The 20,352-nt window shown below is 32.5% G+C and overlaps 1 protein-coding gene across 2 annotated transcripts in view; it reads left to right on the forward strand.

The window, feature by feature from the left end:
* Window positions 1–20,352, forward strand: part of LOC101900010 (Bardet-Biedl syndrome 4 protein homolog) — an 84,393-nt gene that overhangs the window by 49,969 nt on the left and 14,072 nt on the right. For both annotated transcript variants that reach the window (XM_059131048.1, XM_059131047.1), the window contains exon 9: window positions 5,802–6,115. In XM_059131048.1, coding sequence (XP_058987031.1) covers window positions 5,802–6,115 — 314 coding nt within the window. The remainder of the gene's footprint in view (window positions 1–5,801; window positions 6,116–20,352) is intronic.

A 20,352-nucleotide genomic window follows, 5' to 3' on the forward strand; every position in this document is an offset into this window, starting at 1 on the left:
TGGATATTTAAAAAACAATTAATCAAAATGTCCTTTAAAAAATATTTAAAAAATCATGGCATAAGTTTTTTTAAAAGAAGTTATAAAATTCTAGAGATAAAAAAGTTGGATCTCCTTTAAAGTATTTATAAGAAAAATGTGTTTTTTATCCTTAAAAAGTCCTTAAAATGTGGATATTTAAAAAACGATTTCAAAATCCTTTTTAGAACTCCAAGTATCCTTGAAGGAAAAAATATAACTCCAGAAGTCCTTGAATAAAATATATGAATAAATATTTTAAATAATTAATTAATTTAAATTGTTTTTTTTTTAATTTTAATTAATTTAATATTTTAATCAAAATGTCCTTCGAAAAATATTTAAAAAATCATGACAAAAGTCCTTGAAAAAACAAATTTATAAAAATATAGAAATACAAATTTTGTAACTCCTTAAAATATTTAAAAGTAAAAAAATTGTTTTTTATCCTTAAAAGGTCCTAAAAAGGTGGATTTTGAAAAAACAATTAATCAAAATGTCCTTTAAAAAATATTTAAAAAATCATGGCATAAGTCCTTGAAAAAAAGTTATAAAATTCTAGAGATAAAAAAGTTTGATCTCTTTAAAAGTATTTATAAGAAAAATTTATTTTTTATCCTTAAAAAGTCCTTAAAATGTGGATATTTAAAAAACGATTTCAAAATCCTTTTTAGAACTCCGAGTATCCTTGAAGGAAAAAATATAACTCCAGAAGTCCTTGAATAAAATATATGAATAAATATTTTAAATAATTAATTAATTTAAATTGTTTTTTTTTAATTTTAATTAATTTAATATTTTAATCAAAATGTCCTTTGAAAAATATTTAAAAAATTCATGGCAAAAGTCCTTGAAAAAAACAAATTTATAAAAATATAGAAATAAAAATATTGTAACTCCTTAAAAGTATTTAAAAGAAAAAAAATTGTTTTTTATCCTTAGAAGGTCCTAAAACGGTGGATATTTAAAAAACAATTAATCAAAATTTCCTTTAAAAAATATTTAAAAAATCAGTCCTTGAAAAAAAGTTTTAAGATTCTAGAGATAAAAAAGTTGGATCTCCTTAAAAGTATTTATAAGAAAAATTTGTTTTTTATCCTTAAAAAGTCCTTAAAATGTGAATATTTAAAAACAATTTTATGGTGTTCTAAAATCTTTAAAATATTTAAAATATCCAAAACTGCTCTCTTTAATAGAGAGTAATATGAAGTTAAGTCAATGGGGGAATACTCCAGACTTAAGCAATGGCCTTCTAAACTCCTACTTTTTCTTGAAGGACTTTTGTCATATTTTTTTATTTCAAGGACTCCGCGTAATTTTTAAGGGCATCTAGAGCGACAATATTGATTTTTAAACCAATTTTCATGGCATATTAAAACCTGCACTTCAAAAAAAAAAAAATAACATCCACCTCTAAAAGTTTAAGAATGTATTTTCATACAAGTGGATTTTTAGAGTTGAAAACCGTGACTTTTCTAATATTTTGGAGGACTTTTAATATTTTTCTGAAGAATTTCGACAGTCTTACAAATAGCGTTTAACTGATATTCTTATACCCTCTGCCACATGGCTACTGAGGGGTATATATCATTTGATACGTGCCTCTTCGAAATAACGGTTTTAGATCCTTGATCTTTTTGGACCAAATCCGTTTCAGGACATCTGTAGTCGATCTAGCGATGTCCATCCGTCTGTCCACCTGTCTGGTTGGTGAGCACGAAGGGAGTGTCCGATTTGGTCCAAACTCTGTACATCGTTATATTATTTTTGAACTTAAGTCGAGTTCGAAGATGAACAATATCGGTCCACTCCACCTGGAACCTCCCCCGCAAAAGGTCCACATTTTCACAGAAAACTTTGCAAATCCTAATATTTGTATCAGAGCTAGGTCAGCTGAGAATTTTCAATTTTGAATAACTATAACTCTTTTAAAATGGAAATATTTTTTTTTTACGAACTCTAGGTGTTTTTTTAAGAATGGAATATATGAGGTCACTTCTTCTGGTATCTGCCCCAACAATGGGTCAAAATATTTAATAACTATGACGCCCATAAAATGCGAATTAAGCATCCAAATTCCATTAAAGCTCGGCACATTTCAATATTTCTATCAACCCAAGATCTGCTGGGAAGAGTGAATATCTCGGCTAACTCCTTCTGGTACCTCCTCCCCAGAAAAGCTAAACATTTTGATTATTCGCATGAAATTGGAAATAAATGTTTTTCTAAGAGACTACTATTCAAGAACTTTCAGAATTCAAAAAAAAAATTAAATTTTATATTTTTTCTTCAAGGTAGATAAACGTGGATCTGAATGTCAGGACATTGCATGGTTACTCCTACTTAAAAGAGGCGCTCTCGCCTTTGTATCGATGACAGGATTTTGACAAATTTTTTCTGTATTGATTTATTCCATTTTTTATACCCTCAGCCATATGGCTAGAGAGGGCACAACGTGCCTCATCGAAACAACAGTTTTAGACTCTAGGTCTCTTTGGCCCAAATCTGTTTCAGGACATTTGGAGTCGATCTAGCGATGTCCGTCCGTTCGTCCGATTGTCTGCCTGCTGGCTGTTGCGCACGTAAACTCTCGATGAGAGTGTCGGTCGGACTCGGTACAACGCAACATTATTATCAAACTTACATCGAGTTCGGAGATGGACAATATCGGTCCCTTCCTTCTAGTACTTCTCCCACAAAAGGTCAAATAATTTGCACAGAAAGATAAAGGATAATCCGACTTTGCTCCAACTTTGCAAATCCCAATATTAGCATCAGTGATAGGTCAAGTGAGGAAATGGACAATATCGGTTCACTTCATCCAGTACCTCCCACACAAAGAGTAAAAATTTTGAAAAATTATAACTCTTATAAAATGTGATGTAAGTGTCCGATTGTCTTCAAATTACACACATCACAATATTTTTATTAACCCAAGGTCTGGTGTGAAGATGGAATACATCGGTTAACTCCTTCTGATACCTCCCCCACAAAGGGTCAACATTTTGAAATAAGCTTCCGATTCTCTTCAAATTTTACACATCCCATTATTTCTACTAACACAAGATCTGCTGTGAAAATGGGATATATCGGTCCACTCCCTCTGGTACCTACCCCACAAAGGGTCATAATTTTGAATATCCATGAAGATCATAAAACGCGAATTTAACATCCGGTTTCATTCAGGCTTGGCAGATCTCAATATTTCCAACAACACAAGATCTGTTATAAAGATAATGGAAATCGGACCATTTCTTCTGGTACCTCCCCTACAAAGGGTCATAATTTTGAATATCCATGAAGCTCATAAAACGCGAAATTAAAATCCGATTCCTTTCTGACTTGGTACATTTTTATATTTTCATCAACATAAGATCTGTATTAAAGATGATAGAGATCGAACCATTTCTTCCGGGGGAGGGGTATATTGTCAGCTGGCAGTTTTTTTTAATTAATGACAGACTCTTACTTATTTATACATAAATATTTTTTTATACCCTCCACCATACTATGGAGGGTATATTAATTTTGTCATTCCTTTTGTAACTCCTCGAAATACTCACGTCAGACCCAACAAAGTATATATATTCTTGATCAGCGTAAAATTCTAAGACGATTTAGCTATGTCCGTCTGTCTGTCTGTCCGTCTGTCTGTCTGTCTGTCTGTTGTAATCACTCTATCTTTCGAATGAATAGAGATGTATATTTTGCCAGTAGGCAGATTAAGTTCGTAAATGGACCATGTAGGTCCAAGTTATCATATAGCCCCCATATAACGGTACCTCCCGATATTCGGTATTTTGATGATTTTAGCGACATTATTCACCGGAATTGTTTCAAATGTGGCATTTAAAGTTCGTAATGGATACTACAGTCTAAGACAGAAAATTATCTGTGCAGGTCCACGTCTTCGTATTGCCCCCATATAACGGTACCTCCCGATATTCGGTATTTTGATGATTTTAGCGACATGATTTAACGGAATCGTTTCAAATTTGGTATTTGAAGTTCATAATGGATACTACATCCTAAGTCATAAAATGCGCCACGTAGGTCCACGTATTCATATAGCCCCCATATAACGGTACCCCCGATATTCGGTATTTTGATGATTTTAGCGACATTATTTAACGGAACCGTTCCAAATTTGGTATTTGAAGTTCGTAATAGATACTGCAGCAGAAAACAGAAAATGGGCCATGTAGGTCCACGTCTTCGTATAGCCCCCATATACCGTACCCCCCGATATTCGGTATTTTGATGATTTTAGCGACATTATTTACCGAGATTGTTTCAAATTTGGTATTTGAAGTTCGTAATGGATACTACAGCCTATGACAGAAAAGTGTCTGTGCAGGTCCACGTCTTCGTATAGCCCCCATATAACGGTACCTCCCGATATTCGGTATTTTGATGATTTTAGCGACATGATTTAACGGAATTGTTTCAAATTTGGTATTTGAAGTTCATAATGGATACTACATCCTAAGTCAAAAATGCGCCATGTAGGTCCACGTCTTCGTATAGTCCCCATATAACGGTACCTCCCGATATTCGGTATTTTGATGATTTTAGCGACATTATTCACCGGAATTGTCTAAATTTGGCATTTAAAGTTCGTAATGGATACTACAGTCTAAGACAGAAAATTATCTGTGCAGGTCCACGTTTATAACCTCCATGGTACCTCCCTACATTCGGTATTTTGATGATTTTAGCTACATTATAAACAGATTTTTTTCAAGTTTCGCATTTGAATGTTGTAATAGCTTGTGACAACAGTTGCCTATGCAGGTCCACGTCGTCGTATAGACCCTAATATACGGCTACATTCGGTATTTTTAAGATTTTAACGGATTTTTTTTTTTTTTGAAAATTTTTAAATTTGTACCAAATGGTGGAGGGTATTCAAAGTTCGGCCCGGCAGAACTTAAAGGTTTTTTACTTGTTTTTTATTGCTCATTATTTATTTTGTTTTCTTATTTTTTAAAATTAATTAAAATTTTATTTTAAAAAGTATCCAAAAATGGCTTTCAGAAATATACCCCTACAATCGAGGGGATGGGGGGTATTATCAGGGGGGAGAGGTATATTGTCAGCTGGGAGTTTTTTTTTTTTTTAATTACTGACAGATGACTCTTACTTATACATGAATATTTTTTTTTTTAATTTTTTTTATTTATTTATTTTTTTTTTATTTATTTATTTTTTTTTTTTTGAAAAATGGTGTTTTTGCTATTCGAAGAATCGAACAGAAGAGCGAAGTGGGTAAATGGAGCCCCTTGGTCCTCATTGCTATTCATAGACTTTGTAAGGAACCCTTGCCTAAATATAGCCCTGAACCGAGTATAAAGATCCTCTTGTCTCTATATTGAAAACAAAAATCTTACACAGAGACCACAGAGGTTCTAAGGAACCCACCTGCATCACCACCAGCTGTAGGGCATTGAAAATTTTGCGCCGTCTATTGTGAGATAAGTCCTTCCATTTGTCTTTTGTTTTATGTAAAAAGGATTTTTTTTTATTAAGAATATAAGTACACATATCCACTGGGGGCTTCTGTGTGGGTTGATGTCTGACTGTGTGTCTCTATGTGTATGTGTGTGTGCATTTGTCTGTGTGTCTGTGCATTTGTTCTACAATATTATGACTATCTTATTAACAATACAATATGGTTTGTTGTGTATTTTTCTTAATCTTTGCATTTTATCTTTTTCCTCCTTCTATCATTTTTCCCTCCCCCTTCCTTCTAACCACCCCACCCCTCCCCTCTCCACTCACAGTATGTCTACGCAAACTTGAGGATTTTGATAATGCCTATACCGCATTTGAACGTGCCAGCAACATATCTCTGGGTCGTACATCTAATCCAACAGCTGGAAATGTAACGAAAATGGGGGACAACGAAAACGGAACTGCTGGTCGTGGGGGAGGAAATGGTGGCGCCGCCACCGCTGCATCATCATCGTCCCGAAATCCTTTGATTCATTTAAATTTCGCCCTGTTCTGCTACGAAACTGGACGCCTGGCCATGGCCAATGAACAATACAATCGTTTCGTCAGCTCGGCCCAGGACCTGGTGGCACTGCCAACCGAAGTAAGTTTGTCACAATTAAGGGATTTGCAATGGATTTACTCGGTGGGCCAGTGGCAATGACACTGACCCTGACACTGACACTGACACTGAGCCGCCAGCACTGAGGCATTAATTAAAAAGAGAAATCTAAAACAAAAAAAAAAAAACAAAAAAGTAAACAAAACAAAAACACCAACGCTCATAATAGACAATCAAGAGAGGGAGAGGAGAGAAAAAAGGATACTTTTTTATAGAAAAAAAAAACAAATGAATTAAAATATGGTTTTGTTGAAAATTAGAATTATTTATGGCTGTTCATTTGCGTTTGTTTATTTGTGTTTTCTCTTTCTTTTTACAATTTTCCAAGCTAGTGCCCACACAAATTACACAAAGAGCAACAACAACAAAGCTGAGAAGCTTAATTGAAACCATTATTTTGTAACAATCTCTCATTATTATTTGCTAATTTTCATAGCTATGCACATTTCCGTTTCCGCAATTTTTTGTTGGCTGATGTAAATGATAAGGACAGTGGTTTGGAGAGAAGTAGGAAATTATGGAGAGTAATAAAAATCGATCGATTTTTTTAGGATAAAACACTATGGAAATAAGTGGAAGATAACGATATTCTCTTTTTAGAAAATCTTCTGCCGAACTCTATGGAAATAACATCTTTTAGGTGTAGAAGATTTTCCAAAGGACCTCACAAGATGGGCCTTCTAGAAATTTAAACAACTAATTCGGATTTTCAAATCTGTGTACTGGGATCTTTCAACAACACGACATTTTAAAAAATATTTTTTAAGGACCTCAGGATCCCTAAACTTAATTTTTTCTTGGATGTTTTTTTCAATAACCTTTGGTACCTTCAACCAATTTATTTTCTAAGGACATTTGGTAAGTCCTAGGCCTTCCAATTTTACATTTTCAATACTATGTCTCCAAGGACCTTCAGTCCTTCAAACGACGACTTTAAAGATATTTTTAGGGACCTTTTGTTCCGTCAGACTTAGATTTTTTTTTTAAATTATTAAAAAATTTTAAGGTCCTGCCAACATGGAATTGTTAGGAATATTTTTAAAATGGTCTTAATTTATGTATTTTTTTTTCTAAAGTATATTTCCGCTTGACCTGGATTTTTAAAAAATATTTTAAGGAGTCTTTTACAATATTTTTAAGGACACCTCAAATGCGAAATATTTAAAACATATTTTTTAGATTGTTAATAATAACTCCAAGGACATCTTAAAAATATTTTAAGGATAGAGGATTTTTAAAAAATATAAAAATAAATGTGTTTTTTACAACATTTTTTTAAAGGAAATGCGAACTATTACAAATATATATTTTTCAGATTGTTAAAAATGACTCCGAAGACCTCCGAAATTGCACCATTTGAAAGTATTTGAAAAACTTTAGAGGTGAATTTTTAAAAATACCTCTAAGTATATCCCAAAGTTCACCTTTTAATAATATTTTAAGGACTTTCAAGGTGGATTTCTATAAACATTTCTAAAGACCTCCAAATGTGGATTTTAAAAAAGGACCTCCAAATTTTTAGAGACCTCAGACAGTTGTTTTTAAACATATTTTCAAGAAAGCCAAACGTGGAGCTTTAAAAATATTTTTAGGAAAGAATGAGAATAATAAAAAAATTAAGGGCATCCAAGCTTCGATTTTTTGGAAATATGTTTAAGGACCTTCAAATGTGGATTTTTTAAACCATTTTTGAGGGTCTCCAAGCTTGGATTTAAAGAAAATTGAGAAGTGAGCATTTCCAAGGACCTCTAAACGTGGATTTTTAAGAATATTTTTTGGTAGGACCTTCTTGAATTTTTGAAGGACCAACCGACCTCCAAACGTGGAGTTTTAAAAGATTTGATAAATAATTCTTTAAGAAATATATATTTTTTGAATACATCTAAACGAGAATTTTGAAAGAAAGCATGGATTTTTCAGGAATATATTTAACTAGGACCTTTATAATTTTTGAAGGACCTCCAAACTTGTATTTTTTGAAGAATTTGTTTTCAAGGACCTTTAGCCACTTTTTAGTTTTAGGACTTTTGTTTTTCAAGGACCTTTAGTCCACCAAACTTAGATTTATTAAGAATATTTCTTTAAATACCTTCAGTCACCAAACTCGGATTTTTTCATGAAAATGTTTTCAAAGGCGTTAGAATCCTTAAGGATTTTTTAAGGACCTTCAGGCCACCAAAAATGGATTTTTAAAACATATTTTTCAAGGACCTTCAGTCCGCCAAACTTAGATTTTAAATTTTTTAAGGATCTTCCGACCTCCAAACTTGGATTTATTAAAAATATTTTCAAGGGTCAATCGAACAAGGACTTTTAGTCCACCAACATTGAATATTTTAAAAATATTTTCTTCAAAGACTTTCATTCCACCAAACCTGTATTTTTTCATGAATATTTTTTGTCAACGGCCTTGGAATGTCCTTAGAATATTTCATGGGCGTTCAGAAACTAAAAGTGGAATTTTTTAAAAATAATTTTTCAAGGACCACCAAAAGTGCAACTTTAAAAATATTTTTTTTTTTAAATAATTTTTCAAGGACCACCAAAAGTGCAACTTTAAAAATATTTTTTCAAGGAGCTTCAGTTGGACAAACATGGATTTTTAATTTTTTGAAGTACCAAACGACCTCCAAACATGGATTTTTTAAAAATATTTTCAAGGATCTTTAGTCACTCGAATGTGGACTTTTTAAGAATTTTTTTTCAAAGACCGTAAGTCTTGAATATATGGATACATGGATTTTTTGATGAAAATATTTTCAAGGGCTTTAAAATATGCTCATAATATTTTTGAATACGTGGATTTATTAAAAATATTTTCAAGGATCTTCTGTCATTCGAATGTGAATTTTTTTCATGAATATATTTTCAAGCTCCTTAGAATATTTTTTGAAGGACTTCCAGGCCAACAAAAATGCAAATTTTAAAAATACTTTGTGAAGGACCTTCTTTCCACAAAATGTAGATTTTTAGAATATTGTTTCCAAGGACTAAGAGTCCACCAAACGATTATTTTTAAACAGTATTTTTTCAAGGACTTTTAGTCTCCTAAACTAGGATTTTCAAAGAATATTTTCTCAAGGACCAACCGACCTCCATACGTGGATTTTAAAGAATATTTTCTTAAGGATCAACCTGGATATTTTCAAGAAGCTTTAGACTCAACATGGATTTTTAAAAATATTTTTGCAAGGACTTTTATTTAAGAAAACATGGACTTTTACAGAATATTTTTTCAAGAACCAATCGACTACCAACCTGGATTTTAAAGAATATTTTTCCAAGTATATTTTTCCAAGTCCACTAAAAGTCAATTGATTAAGAAAAACATATTATGACCCTTGAAATTTTGAAGATTATTTTTCAAGGACCTTCATTTTTAAGCAAACTGCTTTTTTGGTGACTTTAAGTCCTCAGTGTTCTAAATGTGAATTATTTTAGTAATGTTTTGAGGACCTTTTGTTGTTGCCCCATTAATAAACCAACGTTGTTTTTATGAAAAAAAAAAACAATGATGGGATTAAGCCTGACTATTTTGCGATAATAAAATATAAGGGTATCTTGAAAAAACACTGTTTTTTAGTACCTTTATTCCCGAAAATAGGCATTTTTATGAACATTTTTCAAGGACATGCTTTTTAGTATTTTTTTAATGTCCTTTGTCCTCCGAATGTGGATTTTAGAAAATATTTTTCAAGGACCTCCAGTATGCTTAGCGTGGATATATAAGAATATTTTTTCGAGGACTATAAGTCCCTCGAATGTGGATTTAAAAAAATGTTCCACAGATCTTTTGGGTAGACAACGATCCATAAATCTTCTATGGATAGAAGGGGATAGAAGAATTTCCACCACAGTTCTTCATTTGAGCGAAGTTCCTCCACTAGAGTCATGAGGATGAAACACCTTTCACAGATCTCGCTGGAAGAGCTAAAACGGGTCTTCCGTAGATCGTAAACCTTTCACAGGTGTTTTAAGAAAAGAAGACAATCCACAAGTCTTTGGTGAATCCATGGATTCCATTGAACGGGCCTTTAATTGAAACAAAATCTCTCTCAAAAAAATAACGAGTACACCACAGTGTCCTCCAGGCAAAATAAATTACATAGCATTATAAAATAATTTTGCACTTAAATACACGCTTGCTCCTGGTCAGAGTGTAATTATTGCAAAAATTAAATAAACTCCGTGAGTTGTAGTGGCCAACCACCAACATCAACCAAGGAGGCCAATTAAAGTTGAACTTTTGTTTGTCGGTGGCTGATGTGGTGGCCGGGTCATTTTCATTTTTTTAATTGCCCGAGGGAGGATACATTAAAATCGGTAAATAATTGTTATCGCGATGGGGGGGATAATAATAAAAAGAGGCTTGTTGGGTGGATTTTCCGAAACAAATAATTTCAAAATTAAGAAGGGTATTTTTTTTTTTTTTTTTTTTTTTGGCATGAGTACTGATAAAGTTAAGCTGATGACTCCTCGGCTTTTCATTTATCACCTTTAGTTCATTTCACGCACGAATTAACACACATTGATATGACCTCACCACCTCTCCACACCCCCCCTTTTGACACAACATAACCCATAACCCATCACACAGCAACAAATGTATTTAATTATGTTGTTTGTTATCCTTGAAACCACATCCCAATCTCCTGACATGAGTACACGTGTGGCTGTTAACCGTAGCTGTTGTATTTTGGCTGTTGTTTATTTTTTTTTTTTTTTTTGTTCTTATTGTAATGGTTAAATATTTATGTTCATTGAATAAACGAAAACAAATGAATGAATCAGAGAGCGGAGAGAAAGAGCGAACAAAAAAAAAAACAATCTCCAGATAATCACCAACCGAATATTGTGTTGTTTTCAGATTGTTATGGTTTGATTATTTATTCCGTTACAAGTCAAGTAGTGTTTTAAGCCGGCACCCTACAGACAAGTTGTCAAGCATGTTGCAACACAGTAGTTGTTGGTTGTATTGTAGTTTAACCACCAGTTTGTACACCAATAAATATTAGAGTTAAAAAAAAACGAACAAAAATTGTATTCTTTTCTCTTGAAATTGAATTTCAAAATTTTTTTTTATATTTTGCCAAGGATATTTTTTTCAAGGATATCCAAATGTGAATTCTTATGAGTAATTTAAGTAAATTTAAAATTATTTCTTCAAGCCATGATAAGCTCGGATTTTTAAGGAATTTTTTTTAAGGACCTTCAGGCCATCAAACTTGGATTTTTAAAGAATATGTTTTCAAGGATTTTCAGAACACCAAAGGAGGATTTCATGGATCTTCAGACCACCTATCGATAGATTTTCAAATAATATTTTTAAAGAATATTTTTCAAGGATCTTCAATGACCAACAACCAAACGAGGATTTTTAAAGAATTAGATTTCAAGAACCTTCAGACCACAAAACTTGAATTTTTAAAGAATATTTTTTCAAGGACCTTCAGACCACCAAATGTGGATTTTTAAAGAATATTTTTTCAAGGACCCTCAGTCCACCAAATACGGATTTTTAAAGAATATTTTTTCAACCACCAAAAGTGAATTTTTAAAGAATATTTTTCAAGGACTAACAGGCCTTCAAAGGTGGATTTTTTAAGAATATGTTTAAGGACCTTCAACCCCCACAAGTTTATTTTTAAAGAATATTTTTCAAGGTTGATCCTTGAATGTTATAGGGATATTTTTTCAAGAACCTTCATACCACCAAATGTGTATTCTTTTAAGAATATTTTCAAGGATTTTTAAGGAATATTTTTTTAAGGACTTTCAGACCACCAAACGTGGATTTTTAAAGAAGGTCCTTCAGACCATCAAACCTGGATTTTTAAGGAAAATTTTTTTAAGGACCATCAGACCACCCAACGTGGATTTTTAAAGAATATATTTTCAAGGACCTTCACACAACCAAACGTGGATTTTTAAAGAATAGTTTGTTTCAAGGACCTTCAGACCACCGAACATGATTTTTAAAGAATAATGTTTAAGGACTTTCAGACCACCAAACATGATTTTTAAAGAATATTTTTTCAAGGATCTCAAGACGTGAATTTTTAAAAAATATATTTTGGGACTAACATTCCTCCAAAAATGAATTTCTAAAGAATACTTTTTTGAAACGACTTTGAAAGGACAAAACTTGGAGTTTTTTTAATTATAGTTTTTAAGGACCTTTAGAACTTCAAATGTGAATTTTTAAAGAATATTTTTCCAATGGCTTTCAGATCTTCAAACGTGGACTGCTGAAAATATTTTTTCAAGGACCAACAGACCTTCAAACGTGTATTTTTTAAAAATATTTTTTCAATGACCTTCAAACCACAAAACGTGGATTTTTAAAGAATACTTTTTTCCGGGACCTTCAGACCATCTATCATGGATTTTTAAAGAATATTGTAGACCTTAAAACGTGGATTTTTAAAGAATTTTTTGAAGGACCTGTAGACATTCAAACGGAAATTTTTAAAGAATATTTTTTCAAGGACCTGTAGACATTCAAACGTGGATTTTTAAAGAATATTTTATCAAGGATCTTCAGAATATCAGACATGGATTTTTAAAGAACATTTTTTCAAGAAACTTTAGACCACCAAAAATGGATTTTTAAAAAATACTTTTTTCGGGGACCTTCAGATCATCCATCATGAATTTTCAAAGAATATTGTAGACCTTCACACGTGGATTTTTAAAGAATTTTTTGAAGGAGCTGTAGACATTCTAACGTGGATTTTTAAAGAATTTTTTGAAGGACCTATAGACATTCAAACGAGGATTTTTAAAGAATTTTTTGAAGGACCTGTAGACATTCAAAAGTTGATTTTTAAAGAATATTTTATCAAGGACCTGTAGACATTCAAACGTGGATTTTTAAAGAATTTTTTGAAGGACCTGTAGACATTCAAACGTGGATTTTTTAAGAATTTTTTGAAGGACCTGTAGACATTCAAATGTGGATTTTTTAAGAATTTTTTGAAAGACCTGTAGACATTCAAACGTGGATTTTTTAAGAGTTTTTTGAAAGACCTGTAGACATTCAAACGTGGATTTTTAAAGAATTTTTTGAAAGACCTGTAGACATTCAAACGTGGATTTTTAAAGAATATTTTATCAAGGATCTTCAGAATATCAGACATGGATTTTTAAAAAACATTTTTTCAAGAAACTTTAGACCAACAAACATTGATTTTTTTAAACCGACCTTCAGATTTTTAAAGAATATTTTTTCAAGGACCTTCAGAATATCTGACATGGATTTTTAAAGAACATTTTTTCAAGAAACTTTAGACCACCAAACATAGATATATTTTAAATTGACCTTCCGATTTTTTATGAATATATTTGCAAGGACATCCAAACCACCAACTTCAATTTTTAATTTTTTTAAAGATCTGCATAATTTTTTTTTTTGTTGTATATTTTTTCAAGGACCTTCAGATCACCGAACGTGGTCCTTGAACAAATAAATATTCGTTGTTCAAGGACCAACCGACAGCTCAACGTGTATTTTAAGAATATTTTTTCAAGGACCAACCAGCCTCCAAATGTAGAGTTTAAAAGAAAAAAAATATCAAGGACCAACTGGTCCTCCAAATCACCAAAGAATATTTTTCGAGGATCTTCCGACCCCGCTTTTATATGATTATTTGTTGAAGGACCTCCAAATGTGGATTTTTGTAATATTTTTTTCAAGAATTTCTAATCGAAAAATTGTATACTTTTTTAAGGACCAAAAGAGATTTTTTTACATTTTTTAGGGACAAACGCCCTTCTATTCTTTCGAGGATAAAAAATAGTAGATTTTCTAATATTTTTTTTTATTTTTTTCCAAAGGGCTTCCAAAGGTCCTTATTTTAGAAGAACCTCCAAACATAGGTTTTATATTTATATTTCTATGTTATATCTATATTATAGTAATTTTTCTTCAAGAACCTATAAAAGTTAGATTTAAAAAAAAGAAATCAAGGATCTCCTGTCGTTGTTGTTTAAAATATTTATATTAAAATCAAGGATTTTTTGGGAAAACATTTAATAGCATGCAAAAACCTTCCATTCAAAATAAATAGGGTATCACCTGCAATTCCAAACTGTCACTTTCGTTCTAAACTTTGCTATGTTTTTTTCTTTTATTTTTTTTTTTTTTTTTTTCAAAAAACAACAAACTGCACGTGCCAATCGTTATGCCTTTTGCTAGCATGTAATTTCGTCAGAACCTGTTCCACATTCGAACAAGGTTAATTATTGAGTTTTGCCTTGTTAAGGCGAAGATCATATGTTTTATGATTAAAGTGTTTGTTTTCTCTTTCGAGACGAGCTTAATGATCTGAAATTTGCAGTGAAAAGGAAAGCCAGATAGACACTATCACACACTCACCACTATGCGACGCGTTTCGCCGTTGGTTAAGCGGCTCATCAGGCATATTTGATGATGTGTTAATTATTGTTGACGTGCAAACTGTGTGCTCACAGTTCAGTCATGAAAACTCAAGCCGATGTGGGAAAACGACCAGGCACGCACGCATGAGGTGTTGTTTTCATTATCACATTTTCAAATTTCAGTTTGGTCGAAATAGATATCATGTTTTGATGTTCGACTAAAATGACATCGAGGCTTAATTGCTGAATAGTTGTCGGTTTGTCTTCAAAAGAAAACAAAACAAATTTTTGTGACCCATTGAAGTAGAATGAGAGAAGAAGATAATTATTTATAGGTTATTCACTTTCCTAACAAAATAATTTCAATAGAATAGGAAAACTTGCCGGTCATTTGACTATGGTGCGTATGACGCATGCCATAACGTATACGACCTATCTGGAATAATGAATCAGTTATATGGGTCGTATGAGTTGTGGCATACGTCATACGCATCAAGAGTCACATAACCAGTTATTAATAACAAATTCTTAAGAGTAGTGGATATTTTGAGAATATTTTGGAACTTTTTTAAGGACTATAAGTTCTTCAGATGTAATTTTTTCCGAAGTCTACAAGTTTTGTAAACGTAGATTTTTATAAATTTTCCAAGAACTTCTAACAAGGAATATCGGGTTCCTTCAAATGTTAATTTTTATTTTAGTCCAAGGTTCATAAATTCTGCGGACGTGGATTTCTTTAGGAACGTGTTTCAAGTATATAGACGATTTTTAAGACATATTTTTCCAAAGAAAAATTTTTAAGTGAATTTGTAATTTTTTTAAGGACTATAATTTTTTATTGCTTCAACTAGACCTACATTTGAAATAATTTGAAAATAAAGGTCGAGTTAAATAACTAAAATTCTGAAAATTTGTATGGTTTCTTTAAGGGTTTATAAGTTCTTTATTCGTATAATTTCCAATGGCCATAAGTTCACCTAACAAGAGAGCTAGAGAGGGTATATATCATTTGATACGGCCAAACGTGTCTCATCGAAATAACGGTTTTAGACCCTAGGTTTTTTCAGGGACCTTCAGACCATCTATCACGGATTTTTAAAGAATATTGTAGACCTTCGAACGTGGATTTTTTTTTAAGAATTTTTTAAGGACCTGTAGACATTAAAACGTTAATTTTTAATGAATATTTCTTCAAGGACCTTCAGAATATCTGACATGGATTTTTAAAGAACATTTTTTCAAGAAAGTTTAGACCACCAAACATTGATTTTTTTAAACCGACCTTCAGATTTTTTAAGAATATATTTGCAAGGACATCCAAACCACCAACGTCGATTTTTAAAATTTTTTTCAAGGATCAACATAATTTTTTAAGGACATTCAGATCACCGAACGTGGTCCTTGAACAAATATTCGTTGTTTAAGAACCAACCGGCCGCTAAACGTATACTTTAAGAATATTTTTTCACCAAATGTGGAGTTTAAAAGAAAAAAAAATATCTAGGACCAACTGGTCCTCCAAATCTCTCAGAAAATTTTTATGATTTTTTTAAGGGGATATAAATTCTTTAACCAAAAAATGTCGAAATTTTCCAAAAAAAAAATTATTTACTGCACAGAAAGTGAAAGGTTAATCCGATTTTGCTCTAACTTTGCAAATCCTAATATTTGCATCAGTGTTAGGTCAGGTGCAAAAATGGATAATATCGGCTCATTCCATCACGTGCCTCCCCCACAAAAGGGTCAAAAATTAGTTATAACCCTTATAAAATGTGATGTCAGGGTCCGATTGTCTTCAAATTACACACATTACAATATTTTTTTTTAACCCATGGTCTGGGGTGAAGATTGGATATATCGGTCCACGCCTTCAGGCACCTCCCTCACAAAGTGTCAAAATTCTGAATATCCATGAAGCTCATAAAACACGAAATTAACTTCCGATTCCATTCAGATTTGGCAAATCATGATATTTCCATAAACACAAGACCTCTTGTAAAGATGATAGAGATCGGGCAATTCCTTCTAGTACCTCCCCAACAAAGGGTCAAAGTTTTGAATAACCAAAACTATCATAAAACCCGAAATAAGCATCCGGTTCTTTTCAAATTACACACATCACAATATTTTTTTTAACCCAAGGTCTGGTATGGAGATGGAGTATATCGGTCCACTCCTTCAGGTACCTCCCCCACAAAGTGTCAAAATTTTGGATATCCATGAAGATCATAAAACACGAAATTAACTTCCGATTCCACTCAGACTTGGCAAATCTTAATATTTACATAAACACAAGACCTCTTATAAAGATAATAGAGACCGGGCCATTCTTTCTGGTACCTCCTCCACAAAGGGTTAAAATTTTGAATGACCAAAACGATCATCCGAAATACGATCAAACGATCAAAATCCGAAATAAACATCCGGTTCTTTTCAAATTGCCCATATCACAATATATTTATTAACCCAAGGTCTGGTGCGGAGATGGATTATATCGGTCCACTCCTTCTGGTACCTCCCCCATAAAGGGTCAAAATTTTGAATATTCATGAAGCTCATAAAACACGAAATTAACATCCGATTCCATTCAGACTTGGCACATCTCAATATTTCCATCAATATTTGCTATAAATATGGTAGAGATCGGACCTTTGTTTTTCTGGGTCGAAGTTTTTGAATAACCAACACGATCTTAAAATCCGAAATAAGCATCCGGTTCTTTTCAAATTACACACATCACAATATTTTTATTAACTCAAGATCTGGTATGGAGATTGGATATATCGGTCCACTCCTTCTTGTACCTCCCCCACAAGGCGTCAACATTTAAGTAAGTATCCATGGAGTTCATAAAACGCGGAATAAACAACCGATGCCATTCAAACTTCTTACATCTCCATATTTCTTTCATTACAAGATATGTTTTAAAGATGGGAGAGATCGGACCATTTCTTTTGCTACCTGCCCCACATAGAGAGTTTGAAAACCATGCCCTCAAAGGAAGCGGAATAAGCATCCAACTCTCCTCAAATTTCACACATCTCATCATTTTTGCTAATGTTCTGAAATTATATATATCTGCGAACCCCTTCCGATACCTCACCCACAAAGGGTCACAATTTTCAATACTTATATCTGTCATAACTTCCGAAACAAGTCAGCGATTCTTTACAACTTGCTAGAAAACTGATATGAATATGGAATTTATAATTTCGCATAAAATTGGATATAAACGTTCGATTTTTGCGTAATTTTTCCCATATCAATATTCTTATCTGTCCGCTTTTTCTAAAAATTTTTCACATATCTCATAAAAAGTATAGGAAGTAGTCGATATAGTCCAAATCTGGCACGTTGTAATATTTTTATTAGTCTTAGGCCAGCTACGAATTGTTCAATATTGTCCAACTGCTTCAGAACCTTCCCCATAAAAAGGCCCAATAGTTTGAATAATCATAACTCAAGGCTTGGGGTATACATCTGTCGGCAAAACCGACTGATACTATTTTACTTGTTAGGATTTTTTTATTTTTATTTCAAGGTTCATAAGTTTTTCAGAGGTGGATTTTTTAGGAACTCTTTCAAGGACGTCATACTTGATTTTTTTCTCCAAAGATTTGTACGTGAATTTGTAACTTTTTATGGGCTATTATTTCTGAAATATGTACTTCTTATGATTTTTTTAAAGGGCTATAAGTAATTTAAACGTTTTGTGCCCAATGACCATCAGTTCATTTGAATTTTTTGTTTTAATCACTACAAGTTCTCGAAACTTCGATTTTTTTCATTTTTGCAAAAAAAAACCTATAAATATTTTTTATTTCCTCAAAAAATTTTAAATTTGTAGAACTCATTGCGTATACATAACAATGTGACTCATACGCACCGGTGTCCTAAATTCCCTTTAAACCCTCTTTTCAAATAATTCTCTATTAAATATCAGTCAACTTTAAACCAGAAATTTTCTTTCGCAGATTTTCCCTAGAATTCATGTAGCAGCATTGTTTTCTCTTACCCAAACATTGGCCGGAACGTGACATATTCTCGGAAACATCCGTTTTAATATTTGATCTAAGAAATTAATCATTTTCAGTTTTACAGAGAATTTCTGGCATGTCCGAATGTTTTTGCAGAATTAACCTGTAATAGCTGAAATGTGTCAACATTTCAAAGAATTAAGTGTCAAAATGTGTCAAAGGGAAGTTAAGTGTGTGTGTGTGTGTGTGTGTGTGTGTGTGTGTGTGTGTGTACCGGGTTTGTTTGTTTGTCCGACATTGACTGACATAATTATTTCTTATAAATTAATAATGGAAATACTTACTTAAATTACTTTGAAAAGCCTTGGGATTACAGTGCGTCATCAATTATACATAGAGTTGGACTAGTGCACAGTTACAACAATTGGCACAAGGTATTCAGGTTTAATTTTTTCACTTTATCTGTTGAAGAAGTTCTTCGAATTTATATAATTATTTTTCATTCGCGATATTCGAAGTCAGAAATTGTCATTTTATCTTCTAAAAAAATGTTTGACGAAAATGTAAAAAAAAACATAGCGACCTTGGAGAGAAATCCTGCAGGTCCTTGAAAAAATATTTTCAAAAGGTTCTGAAAAAAATGAATAATTTTTTTTATACCCTCCACTATGGAGGGTATATTAACTTTGTCATTCCGTTTGTAACTCCTCGAAATACTCATGTCAGAACCAAGAAAGTATATATATTCTTGATCAGCGTAAAATTCTAAGTCGATTTAGCGATGTCCGTCTGTCTGTCTGTTGTAATCACGCTATTTTTGGAACGAATTGAAATAGAAGGCTAAAATTTTGCACACATGTTTATTTTTCCAGCAGGCAGGTTAAGATCGTAAATGGGCCATGTAGGTTAACGTCTTCGTATAGCCCCCATATAACGGTACCTCCCGATATTCGGTATTTTAATTATTTTAGCAACATTATTGACCGGAATTGTTTCAAATTTGGTAGTTGAAGTTCGTAATAGACACTACAGCCTAAGACAGAAAATTGTCTGTTCAGGTCCACGTCTTCATATGGCCCCCATATAACGGTACCTACCGATATTCGGTATTTTGATGATTTTAGCGCCCATATAACGGTTCCTCCCCATATTCGGTATTTTGATAATTTTATCGTCATTGTTCACTGGAATTGTTTCAAATTACGTATTTAGAATTCGTAATGGGATCTACAGTCTGTGACAGAAAATTGTCTATGCAGGTCCAGGTCCCACATATCAGTACCTCCCTATATTTGGTATTTAGACGAGTTTAGGTACAATACCCACCGAGAGAGATGTCGTATTTCGTAATGGATGCTGCAGCCTATGACAGAAAATTGTCTATGCTGGTCCAGGTCTTCGCACAGATCCGATCCCTATATACGATATTTTGATGATTTGAGCTACATTATTCACCGTTTATTTCAAGTTTAAGAATTTGAATATGGTAATGGCTTATGACAAACAATGTCTATGTAGGTCAACGTCGTATAGACCCCAATAAAACGGCTACATTCGGTATTTTTAAAATTTGAACAGAATTTTTTAAGGATTTTATTTTTTGAAAGTTTCCAAATTCGTTTCAAATGGTGGAGGGTATTCAAAGTTCGGCCCGGCTGAAGTTACTGCTTTTTAACTTGTTTTTTTTTTTTAATCAACTTTATGTCCCTGAAGAAATACTTTGTCCACTAAAAAAGTCCTTTAGTCCTTGGAAAAATCCACGTTTGGATGGTCCTTAAAAAAATAAATCCACAATTTGATAATCCTTTACAAAAATATTTTATAAAATTACACTTTGGAATTAGTTCTTAAAAAATATTTTTG

The sequence above is a fragment of the Musca domestica genome, unplaced genomic scaffold, assembly GCF_030504385.1.
Source record: "Musca domestica strain aabys unplaced genomic scaffold, Musca_domestica.polishedcontigs.V.1.1 8, whole genome shotgun sequence".
Lineage (NCBI taxonomy): Eukaryota > Metazoa > Arthropoda > Insecta > Diptera > Muscidae > Musca > Musca domestica.